Consider the following 12102-nt stretch of genomic DNA (forward strand, 5'->3'; position numbering starts at 1 on the left):
TATGGGGCTTTGGATGTTTTAACACACACAATTTATTGAGGTGGCACATCCGCAGTACGGGCAATCATCAACTTATATAGTACAGAAAGGCCTGTATCTGTTTCGACTCGCTCACGGATATGACGAGCAGTGGTGCGGTTTGATGAGTTTGCATCTTGGCGATCTCGTCGTGGGTGGGAAATGCCGTCTGCGATGGGAGAATTACAACATTAAAGTTTGGCGGCTTTGGTGAACTCTTCTTGAAGCCCTCGTTGTGGAGATGCAAATCAAAGGATATTTTCAGGGTAGGTGGTTCAGTAATCTCTTCTTTGGCATCTTCTTGGCTCTTAAGTTGTATGATATCGAACTCTTCAAAGATCTCTTCGAACTTTGAATATGATAGTTCGTCCTTAAGCTGATCTACGAGACTTCGACCCGTCTTAGAAAGCTTTTCTTTTTTACTGGCCGGTTCTTCGATTGGTTTTTCATCCGCCTTGCGCTTTCTGGAGTCGAATTTGAAATCGATGGATTCTGTAATTTTAGGATCTTCTGTCTTCTGAGATGTAATCAGTTCCTTGATATGTTCCATTTGTTTCTGAACAGTCGAGTAAAAGGACGAGGTTTTAATATGCTCTGGTACTGGCTGGTTTCCTACTTTCTCCTTTAGCAGGGCCCAGACGCAATCTGCACTAGTAACTTCCTCTGGAGTTTCCTTAGGAGGTTTGTGTCTGACAACTATATAACCAGCTCGGGATAAAGCCGAGTAAACCAGGTAGTTGGAGTACTTTTCGCTTTCCAGCTCGCCAAAAAGGAGCACATAAGCTTGTTCTATTGAAACTACTGAGCCGTAGTACTCCAGTTGTAGACGTCCCTGAAGATTATCTTTTATAAGACTGGAATTTATAAGATGTTTATATATCTCACCAGTTCCAATAGGAACATAGCCTCGTAGTATTCTAGGTATAGTTTTCCCTGATCACTGTATCCAAAGTTTTCAAATTTGCCATCTTTGCGCAGGACTTCTGCCACTTGTTGCTCTTCATTCCAGATGGCCAGGGCTCTTCCTCCAAGTCTTTCTATGCGGGGCACTGACAACTGAGCCCGCAGTTGTTCTTAAATTTAAAAAAAACAAAGGATATAGTGACGTATTCTATATATCCTTAACAATTCTTACCCTGCGCTCGCCTCAGCTCCTCAAGTTCCTGGGCAGTGCCCTCATTTTGGGTTCGCTTTAATCCCCCACTTTGAGGTTCAAACTCCGAGTGACGATGAGCAATTAGCTCTTTGGCACTGGAATTACTTAACTTATAGTCTTGTTTCTGGGTTTTCAGCCGGAAATTACCTTAGGTATTCGTTTTTTGGATGAATTTCCACATATTCGGAAACCAATGTTTTTGTGCCCATGTCAGTGTGACCGGAAATAGCCCTCTTAAAAATGCCATCAAGTTTAGACTTGAAAAAATATGAACTTTTATCGATGTATCGATAAGCTTTTGGCGGTTTGTCATCGAGCTTGAATTTTATACTTAATGGATAAACATTTACTTTACCTTTTAAACTCATCGCAATAAAAGCCACAGTTCTCTATTTATAAATCTTTATTCTTTGTATAATTGTAGTTTGTTAGTTTCGCATAACATACGCTTAACATTTTTGCTCACTAATGCAATGGAGCTTGTCGAAATCTCGAACTCGTTTTAATTGATGTCATATAACATTTTACACCTTGAAAATACACTTAATGGTAGATTTATGAACATTTAATACACCACATTGTTGCTTTTAACTCTTATGCTGTTAACACTCCTCATCGCCTCGACAATTTCAACTTCACGTATATTGCAGGATATTTCTAGTTGGCTTTCTTTGTTTCTTCGGTTTTTTACTACGCCGCAAATGGGCTTTTCATCTTTAAACTCTGAACTGCGAAACGACACCTGCTGCTTCTGTTTCCCTTTCAATTTCTGTTTCTGCTGTTTGTAAAAACTTAAATACAAAAATTATAGGTACACTATAACTAGCCGTACATTGTAAATGTGTATCATTATGTATATGTACTTATAATTGATTTATATGTATGCGTCGTGTATTGTATAAACAGTTCCTCCATAGTACTGGTTGCTCCTTTATTTTGTCCTCGTTAATCCCCTCGAATGTTAACATTTTTCACCACATTTGTATCGTACACATGCATACTTATATCCGTAAATGCTTTAGTTATTATCATCTACATATATGCATAGATATATCTGTTTTGAATGCGTAACGCGTTAAGGTAATATTTTATCTGCCTGCTGATAGGTCGTTTCTCTACTTATCCCCCTAAAACACCGCCTCACACACACAGTTCAATGGAATAAAAATCGCTACTCTCCCCTCCATCCCTATATGACATGAATATCTATCTACACTTATGTACAGGACAAACAAAAAAGGAACCGCTCAGACTATGGCCACGTTGGCGGTGGTGGCACTCGGTTTGCCCGCTGACTTCACCAGGCACGACTGCGAGTTGTTGCCCATGCTGGACCCATCCAGGCTGTCCAGATCCAGGGCCGTGTCTATCATCGTGGTGTCGTGCAGCATCCTCAGTCGCTCCGCCGACTTGACCTGCTCTGCTCCGTCGCCAACGGATTTCCTCTTCACATGACACGAGGCACTAACCGGATCGTCCAGGTCGAGATCATCGCAGAGCAGGGTGGAGGAGAGCACATTGTTGGCCTGCTCCCGGCGCTGCTGCTGCTCGCGTTCGTCGATGATGTTAGAGTACACGTGCAGGGTGGCATCCGCATCTTGGGGCACATTGCAGTACATGTTCTCCGTTTGGCCACTGATGGCAGCGGCCAGCAGAGCAGCACCCGCCGAGGGGTTCCCGGAACTGGTGGCTCCCTCTGCTCTCACATGGCTATCGGCCAGGGCGGAGGTGACCAGTGCCGCCTCGAAATCCGCATCGAACAGATTGCTATAGCTGCCGCTGCGATTGCGCATTTCGCGCGCCTTGTTGGAGGCTATGGCCGAGACGGCGGCCACCACCTCCGGACTGCCCAGCACCACCACATCCGGATCGTCCAGCTCGTCCTCGCTGCTGGCGGTGGCCAGCTGATTCTCATAGCTGACCGTGCCGCCATTGGAGATCTGGCGCTGCTTGTGATGGCGATGGCGGTACTGACGCGACTGGGTGGCCGTCTGGTGGGTGTACGCCGGAATGTCCATCTGGGCCAGCGGTATCTCGTTGTCCACCAACTGAGCTAGACTATTGGAATTACCTGCGAACGACACGGAAACGGGGAGAGTGGGCGAAACGGATGGTTGTGATTAGTGTGTGGTATTTAATTTGCTTCTTTTGTATGTTTAATTAATGCTTGTAAAATATTCAAATGCTCATTACAACAAATTTGCCAACTAATTTAAAATTCGAATTTCAATTTGGAGCATTTTTATCTAGTGGTTTTTATTGCTCTTTTGCTAGTGGTGGTCGTTGATGGTTTGTTTTGATTCGGTTTGGTTTAGCTGTGGGAAAATAAAACAGTTTCGAATATGCAAATAATCATAAATGCTGCAAAAAAAGGGCGGTAAATTAAAAGCGTAATTAAATTAAATACGGTTTGTCTGTTGAACAGAACGAGATACACATGTAATGGCAGTACGGATTCGTCCAGAAACCGCTTACTTCCGGCGGAAGTGGGGCTCAGAACTGGGTGAAATCAACTCAATTCGAAACTCATCAGTTGATAAGCTCTTAAATCAATAAACTACGATAATGGAAAATCAAATGACAAACGGCGGAGCGGAGAGTACGCGCAAATAAAGCCAGAAAATAGGCGCTAATTAATGGATAATGGATTCGGTGGGTAAGTCGGTGCCAATTGAACAATTTAAAGCATGCTTTCAAAATGTTGTGAGTACAATTAGTGGGTGTATACAACTGCAGCTTGCCAATAAATAATCGCTAAGTACCATATTAAACTTTGAATTTCTGGTTGTGTTCTTGGAGGGGTGTCGGAAAGGTGTTTTGCATATTGTGTGGGTTTCGGGTGATTCCTTTGTGGTCTATTTGATGGATACGAATCGGCATGAGCAACATAATCAAACATCAAATGAATATCAGCCATTTCGCACTGGCGGCTTAAGCAACAGGAAAGTGAACTCAAAGTTATGGGGATATATATTATGTATGCGGTGTAGCTAAGTTCAAACGAAACTCTAAAGCTTGGGTTAAATTTTTCGGTTTTCGGTTATTTTTTGGTACATACAACAATTAAACGTTTTGTGGCATTAGGAGAGAACTCACCCAATTAAGGCTTAAAATGCATTTTTACTCTAGTCTTAAGCGGCCCTCGACAACTTTCGCTCAATTGCAGTTTTTGTTTTGGATTTTTACGGTTTCGGTTAGTTTCACAAAATAGTTACAGACACAAATTTGCAAGTATTGTTTGTTTGTTTTTTTCCCGCAGAGAGTCAAGTTGAAAGATACAGAAAGAGTTTGACATTAGTGTGCGATAAATCAAGAGGAGGAGGTTTGGTTTATAGCTTTTGGTGGATGTGTGCGCCCCTTGCCAGTAGTCAGTATCGAAATCAGGTAACCTAAAGATGGGCAAGATGTGGAAAATGGGGGAGGAGGGGAACCAAAAATCGGAAGCTTCAAGCCCAAGGCCCCCAGAGGGTGTCTATGTGTGCGGGTGATTCTTCGGGGGATTCATACATATGGTTCCAATAATCGTTCAGGATCGCAAGTAGGCCTCACGATCTTCCTGAAAGGTTGCGATACGCTTCAACATCGGGATTAGTACTTATACTTTAGTTATAGATCATCTCATTCGGATCAATTTCGAACATACGCTAGATACACTTTATTGCCCAACATTTAACCATACATATTTTGTGTGTATATATAAGTATATAAATTTACTTTTCCATCAGTTAACACTCGATTCCATGCCTTGAGCTAGCATGAAATGTATATATAATATATATAGCTACCTACAACTTCAATTACCTCGCTAATGCGTATTACACTTGCAATTAATTATAAAAGGAACCCATAATATTGTTAATGCTCAAGATTTAAAGCCTTGTAGGCGGCTCTCGAGCCGCAATTATTTCTTTAAGCCGGCTTACACAATATGTACGCTAATAAGCTTTACGATTTTCACCTCCCCAAAAAGTCCAGCAATCTGCTGCCCGAGAATGAGAGTGCTCTCAACTATTACAACTAGGTATAAATATTTTCAATTTCTGTTTTCATTTCGCATTTCAATTTCAACGCATTGTCTGGTATTTCGATTTATTGCTAATTATTTGCAGCAGTCACTTGGCAATGTTCCAATATTCAAGATTAATTTATTATTTCGATATTTGATACTTTCCGATCCGTTTGCAACAATTTTGTGTATTCCTCTAGTAGTTTAAAAATGACACCCTTAACACTGATACATAGTTTATCAAATTCTTATTGAATTCCATGTTTAGTTTACGGTTTTACAATAAATTTTAATTGTAATTTTCATTGTAAAAATGAAAAAAGTCCTAACAAAATGTTGCTTCGATAAATGGCAGTTATTTTGGCTCATTAAGTGTTTTGCTAAGTGCACCATCCGCACCATCTTCTAATCGCAAGTTAAAGTTTTCGTTCGGTTGAAACCTTCCAAATTATTCAAAAACTATTCAACTCAGGGCCCAAGTGACTGCGATGTACATTTACAGGCCATTCAGCCGTGGGATTCTCACGAGGTTCCCGGCAAAAATCAAAACTTAAGCGTTTTACTAGGCGAACAGAGTCAAACATGCTTGGCTTGGGATGTTGGTTGGCTGCTAGGTTTACTGGTTATTTGGTTTTCTGGTGTTCTGGTTAGTAGGTTGCTCGGTTGCTTGGTTGCTTGGTTGCTTGGTTAGTTGGTGTCTTCACTATTGGAGGTGGCGGCGCTGGGACGTAGACCAAGGTGGATACATGTACACGGGTGGCATTTGCGGCCCCTGGCGCCGCATCGCCCCTATTGCAATCGCATTTGCAGCAGGGGAGATCCGACGCACCTAGCCTGGGAAGCAGGTGCTATATAAACGCAAAAGTTTCTATGAACCAAGTTGGTTGGGGGGAGACTACAGCGGTTGGAGCGGGGGGTTTTCAAACATTTAAACAAAAATCATACAAGTTCGACTTCTACAAAGGGTGCAACAAACACAAATTCGGATTTCAGGCAGTTACAGTTCTCTAGCATCTAAGCGCATCATGGAAGCCAAGTGAGTCTCACAAATGTGCCACAATCAGACTGTGATAGATTCCCTCAAAGTTAGAATCAAGGCTGCAAACTTTTAAATTTATGCGCTCCGTTGGCCCTCAATGTTCAGTTGAGCAAAATATTTACTTTGCAAGTCGGAACCAAAGCGTTTGATTTTATAAGGGCTAAAACAAATTGGATTCAGTGGTTAAATCTGGAGTATTCTTTGTATATATTACGATTTTATCCGAATTTTTAAGCAATTTAAAATCAACCTTGCCAGAATATTAATTATTCTAAAGCAAGTTGTGAAATATAAAAGCATATTTCAAATTTCTTACCTAAAAACGGGTATTTAAGAAGGTGCTTTTTGTGATAACTACTTTCTTTTACCACCTTTCGAGTCAATGTATATATTTTAAAAACAATTTGATTTAATTTCTCTCCATAAAGTATGTTTTTAAAACCTCTTAATTTTGAAAAACCCGAACTTTTCCCAAGAGTTCGGTTCCAAAACGCTTTGCAGCCTTGATTAAAGTATGTACATTGCAAACTAGCCAACGAAAAACATTTAAAACCTAGTTAAGCCCTCACATAAAAGCCTAAACGAAGACCTAATTAAATAATATTCGAATTGCTGCACTCGAGTCCATAGTTCGGGATGCAAGCTCCAAAAAAAACTGGACCTCTGAGTGGGTCGCCTTAGCAAAAGCGTGGAAGCAGTAGGAATAGGGCTGGCCAGGGTGGAGATCCGTAGCCAGATCCGCACCCGGCCATATGTACAGCGCCCAACAACCGATCGAGGAGGATGACTTGGAGGCGGGCCCCGCCACCGAACCGCCGGACAACGGATAGCAGTCGGAAGCGGACCGAGTGGGCGTGGCCATGGCCTGGGGCGGCGGAGCAGCGGACTGCTGCTGCGTACTAGGACGAGTCGCTGCCCGCCGCATCCTCGATGATCGAGTTGAGATCGATGTTGAACGAATACTCGTAGAGATTCGAGTAGCGGTCGCGCTCCTTCCACGGCGACCGGTGATTCATATAAAGATTTCGTTTACTAACACGAAAGATCTGGCTGTCCTTGATCGACTGATCGTCATCGCAGGGTTCACCGCCACCGCCAAAGTCGCACTCGCGAATTGTCAGCCGGTTGGTCGGCGATTTCAGCTCGAACATGACCTCCTGGTGCTTATAGGGTTTCCTCATGGGCAGCGGCTGATAGCCGGCGATATTGACCTTTTGCGAGTCCACCGACATCGTCGACTGGCGACGCATGCCGCGTGCCTGCTTCGGAAACGGATAGTTCCTCATCAGATTGGAGTCCGTGCTGCGTTGCGGCGAATAGTACTTGAAATCCGTCGGTGCCGGCGGCTGGGGCGCCGTGGTGTGTATGGTGGTCAGGGTGCTGTTGCTGGCGGACATCGCTCCGCTGGCCTGCAGCTGCAGCGTCGACGGTCGTCGCGGCGCCAGCGGCGGCGGAGCCGTGGCCAGCGACACGGACACCGATGTGGGCGCGGTGGTGGTGGCGGCAGAGGAGGAGGAGCCACCAGTTCCACCGCTGGCGCCCGAAGCCACCGCCGCTGCCGCTGCCGCCACACTGCCAATGGCGGTGGTCTGCTGGGCGTGGACATGATGGTGCAACAGCGGGAGCGGCGAGTGACGAACGTCGTCGTACGACGGTGTTAGCGGCAGGTGCAGCGATCGCTTCAGGTTCAACCGGTATGAGGAGGACGTGGCCGGCGAGCGCAGGAGCGAGGGCGAATTGGGACCCATCCCGGGACCCAGACCGGTCGCCTCGTGCTGCTGCTGCAGCTCGGCGGCCACCAGGTGCTGCTTGAGCTGCTTGTGCTTGTGCTTGCTGGCCTTGAACTGCTGCTGGGCACTGGCGGGCAGCAGGGTTTGCAGGGAGCAGCGCTGCTGGTGCTGCTTGCGGGACTTACCGTTTTGGACCAGGTCGTAACTGGGCGGCGGATGGTCGAAGCCGTTGCCATGGCCATTCCCGTGGCCATTCCCATGGCCGTTGCCATGGCCATTGATGGCACCTCCGTTGCCCTCCAGTGTCGAGGAGGAGGGATTGGACTGGTGGTCGTGGTCGTGGTCGGTGGTGTGATTGTGTCGATTGTGGTGTATGATTCGAGTAGTAGTAGTAGAAGTAGTAGTAGTAGGTGGTGGTTACCAAAAAAGAACATTGCATAGAACACAAAAAGAAGAAGTTGAATTACAGATCGTCAAAATGATGTGCACAGAAAAGATCATCGTACGAGAGATTTGATTTTCGATTTCTGAATTGATACATAATATAAAGGATATACAAAGGATCAAGCAAGCAGAGTGCCCAGACATTTAGATATTTTTAGAATTCGGTGGTGAAAGGGTGCGCTTGGATTGGCTGAATGTGGCCGGTGTGGACTGTGGGTGGGCCGCTTACCTCGTCGTAGAACCGGGGCTTCAGCTCCGCCCCACCAATGCTGATCCCGCCGCCGGCACCACCGATCCCACCCACGCCCATCATGGGCTGCGAGGTGGTGACCATGTGCGAGGCACTCAGCACGTCGCTCAGTGCGTGCCGCGGACTCGCCTGGTGCTGCATCTGCTGCCACTCGTCGGTGGCGATGCCGCGTCTGTCAGGTAATCCAAATCCTGTTAGTTCTATGGAGTACAGGAACTCCTTTGCAGGTCACTTACCTGTCGATCAGCGAGGGCGTCATGGGTCCGCACAGGATGTGGCAACAATTCAGGCAGATGTTCCCTCGCGAGTAGGGATTTTGGGTGCGTGGACCGCCTTTGGAGGAGAAGGATCCCTTGAGCTGTGGGGGAACAAGGGTTTTATTAAGGTTTTGAGTATTACATTTAAATTTTGTTTAGTGTATTCGAGATATCGCAATTTGTTTTCCCTGCAAATCTCTGTTTATAATACACAATTGTTTTGCCTTCACTTAGTTCCTTGGAAATGAATACATAAATCATTTTTCAGTGTATACACAAAATGTATAAGCACAAATACACAATTGAGTGTATAATTACAATAGTAAACATTGGAAAAACATTTTCAAGGAAAGGAATTTAGCTTGTATATTTCTTGAAAAATCAAAATTTCATATATTGATAAAAAAATTAGGTCGAAGTACTATTCTATGTTTGTAATATGAAACAATATCTAAAGTGACAAAATATTGTTTCAAATATTTACAGAAAAATGACTAACATCTCATCAAATATATTGAAAAATATTTTTAATAAATCCTGCTTTTTAAATGTTTTATATTTAAGTTGACCTTTTTTTATTTTATTTAAAACATTTCCTACAATAATCATTTTAATTTAATTTTATGACAAGAACATTGTTTAAAATAATCAAAAAAAGAGGTGTTAAATTTGTATGAAATCAAATTAAGATGCTAAATCCCCTGCTAACCCTTTATATACTCACATCCTCGTTGGTCGTCTGGTTGCTCGTCGTCAAATAGGTGTGGAAGCCGGCGAGGCCGATCACCGACCATATCGAGAAGAAGCAAATGAACACAACAATCACAGTGAAGGGCGCCTTCTTGATTACATTAAAGACCTCATGCTCCTTTTTCATCACTGGCCGGAGGAATAAACACGTGTAAGTGATCTGGTTTGTGGAATGGCATTCCTTGGTACTCACATAAAACTAAATGCGTCACAGAGCACGAGAATATAAATACAGCTAAAAATGCCAATGAGACTAGAAACAAATAAAAGAACCGATAGTTCCGCTTGCCCACGCAGTTTCCCACCTGCAAAGAGAGAGCGTTAAACGAGTTATAAAGGCGTCGAATAAAGTCTTTGTTGAACCCCCAACATAATAGGGTTAATTGTATTTTCACGCGATGTGGGGCATTACCGAAATTACGAGCCAGAAATGCCTTAATTTAAGGCGACCGCCCTTCGTGCCAATCCTTTGGATCCGCCAACTGCGAACGAAATCCCCAAAAGGCCCGAGTCGACCTTCAAGCCGTCAGAAGCGATTGTTGGTACTTGTTGGTACTTTCTCTCCGCCGGGGGTTTAAATTACGCCGGAGCCCAAGTAAATGAAAAGGGGCGATGGCAAAGGCATGACAGCAACACTAACTGGTAAGGACTTTGATTTCCAGCAGACAGAGGAGCGTATACTCTCACTTTCAAACCGAAAATCATTGTAAAAAAAGGGGAATCTGTTGCCAAATAAATATTTGTAGGCAGCTCATCAAGTGGAATAATCTTTCTAAGTAGAAAATACATGTTCAGAAGCATTATGTATTTAATATAAATAAGTTGTTCATTGTTTTTCATAAAAAAACATAAAAATGCAAAGCATTTTTGGCTAAAAACTCTTGTATCTTCCCCAATATTTATTAGTTAAATCTTTAAGTTAACATTAACTTTAAAATTGAATTTCTAATTATTTATTTAGATGTCCCTCGTAAGTAAATAGAATAGAATTCCCGCTTAAGTGAAAAACTGTCAGCTTAAGTGGAAGAAATGCTCAGCTTAGCGTAAATATTTAATGACTGCAGTGACCTTCCTCAACTTAAATGCTTTGCAGGTCAATACAAATTGATTGTGAAATGGTCAAGTTAAAATCAAGGTGAGCACAATTCCCAGGCCAAGAAAGACAGTGCAAATCAATATTGTCATGGGACACGAGACAAAAGGACAAAGCAATCAATTGGACAATAAACATATGAATAAGTGAGGCTTTTCTTTTTTCCGAAGGTAACCTATTATGAAGGAGACATTTTAATTGTTAGACAAAGCAATCAATTAGTGTATATTAATATTTAAATAGTTGGGGTGTGCATGCAGGAGTCCATTTGAAAGTACTTAATCCTTGTCCGTGAGGGTATGTGCGATGATTTGAGCCCCTCGGGGGAAGTGATATGGCGCCTCCCACCCGAAATGTATGCTGCACCCCCGAAAACACAACCATCACAAATATGAGTGCGGCTACTTAAGCCAGTGTGTGTGTGGGTAGGTGTGTGGTTTGTTTGCTTGGTCCTGTCCAAACACACACAGCCACATCTTGTTGCATCAGCGCGTCGCTGGCGGGGATAAAAAAAAATGGGCAAAGGATTGCTGGGAGTCCGGCTTGAAAAACGTGACGTGCGCTCGGCTCGAGTGAAATTATTTTTGCTAAAAAATTAGCAACCTCAGCGGTTGCCGCTGGAATTGGGTTAAAGTCAGCGGCGACGGCGAGAGGCTGTTGGTTTTGTGGCCCACTTTTCGCCAGAGGAGCGAGCCTCTAATGCAACTCAGCTCAGCTCGGCTTGGCTCGGCTGGGCTCTTGGCTCAATGTCAGTTGGCCAATGGAGGGGGGATGGGGAAGGGGGGATGGAGGAATGGTGGGTTCTTTGGGGACAGCCAGCCGGTTGCTCCCCACAGCACAGTGATTAAAAATGCGCCACCGCTAACGAGGTGCCGGGTGTCCTTGTCAAGGACCCACTTTGCCAGCTCCCACCATGATACCCGTGTGCCATGTACTCACCCAGGGACAGTGGTGATCGAAGCGGTCCACGCAGTTGTCGCACAGGCTGCAGTGAGAGGCCCTCGGCGGCCGGAAGATCTTGCAGGTGAAGCAGTACTTCAGCTTGACCGTCTGGCCCTTGACCAGGACCTCCTTGGTCCGGGGCGGCGGTCGATATGTGGGGCTGTTCAGCGAGTTTGGCACCTCTGCACGGGATTCGGGTTATTCACACAGGATTTACCCAGGGCGGCGCAGAGGAAATGCAGCATCAGCAGCAGCCAGGCATCAGGCATCGGGCAACATCGACAGGAGAACATTGTTGACATGCAGGGCGGCGGGCGGTGCCGGCAAAAAAGAAGCAAAAGTTTTCTCATTTTAAATATTTTCCACAAAGGCAACAACAACAGCAACTCATTAGTGCAAAGGCAACGCAGCTTTCGC

General features: G+C 44.5%; 2 protein-coding genes across 10 annotated transcripts in view; both read right to left on the bottom strand.

Moving 5' to 3' along the window:
• Window positions 1-8: 8 nt before the first annotated feature.
• Window positions 9-1400, bottom strand: LOC108035696 (uncharacterized). The gene is made up of 4 exons (XM_017111417.2): window positions 1322-1400; window positions 1154-1269; window positions 904-1091; window positions 9-850 (listed from the first exon to the last, which is right to left on the bottom strand). Exons 1-4 carry the CDS (start codon window positions 1381-1383, stop codon window positions 68-70), a joined length of 1149 nt encoding a protein of 382 aa, XP_016966906.1. The 5' UTR covers window positions 1384-1400; the 3' UTR covers window positions 9-67.
• A 159-nt stretch (window positions 1401-1559) lies between these two features.
• LOC108034992 (palmitoyltransferase app) overlaps window positions 1560-12102 on the bottom strand; it is a 65007-nt gene continuing 54464 nt past the window's right edge. For 6 of the 9 annotated variants that reach the window (XM_044095308.2, XM_044095309.2, XM_044095311.2 and 3 more), the window contains 6 exons: window positions 11683-11867; window positions 9844-9955; window positions 9625-9779; window positions 8880-9001; window positions 8623-8815; window positions 3202-8273 (listed from right to left, as the gene is read on the bottom strand). In XM_044095308.2, coding sequence (XP_043951243.1) covers window positions 7119-8273; window positions 8623-8815; window positions 8880-9001; window positions 9625-9779; window positions 9844-9955; window positions 11683-11867 — 1922 coding nt within the window. In that variant the 3' untranslated portion in view covers window positions 3202-7118. Of the gene's footprint in view, window positions 8274-8622; window positions 8816-8879; window positions 9002-9624; window positions 9780-9843; window positions 9956-11682; window positions 11868-12102 lie in introns of those variants that run through there. The other 3 variants (XM_050886787.1, XM_050886788.1, XM_017110328.3) reach the window with 3 other exon arrangements.

This window comes from Drosophila biarmipes, chromosome 3L (genome assembly GCF_025231255.1).
Source record: "Drosophila biarmipes strain raj3 chromosome 3L, RU_DBia_V1.1, whole genome shotgun sequence".
NCBI lineage: Eukaryota > Metazoa > Arthropoda > Insecta > Diptera > Drosophilidae > Drosophila > Drosophila biarmipes.

Coding starts and splice junctions, on each gene's coding strand:
- LOC108035696 (XM_017111417.2), bottom strand. CDS start 1,383: ATGGGCACAAAAACATTGGTTTCCGAATATGTGGAAATTCATCCAAAA. Junction 1,092..1,153: donor GGAGCTGAGGCGAGCGCAGG/GTAAGAATTGTT, acceptor TTTAAATTTAAG/AACAACTGCGGGCTCAGTTG. Junction 851..903: donor CTATGTTCCTATTGGAACTG/GTGAGATATATA, acceptor GATAATCTTCAG/GGACGTCTACAACTGGAGTA.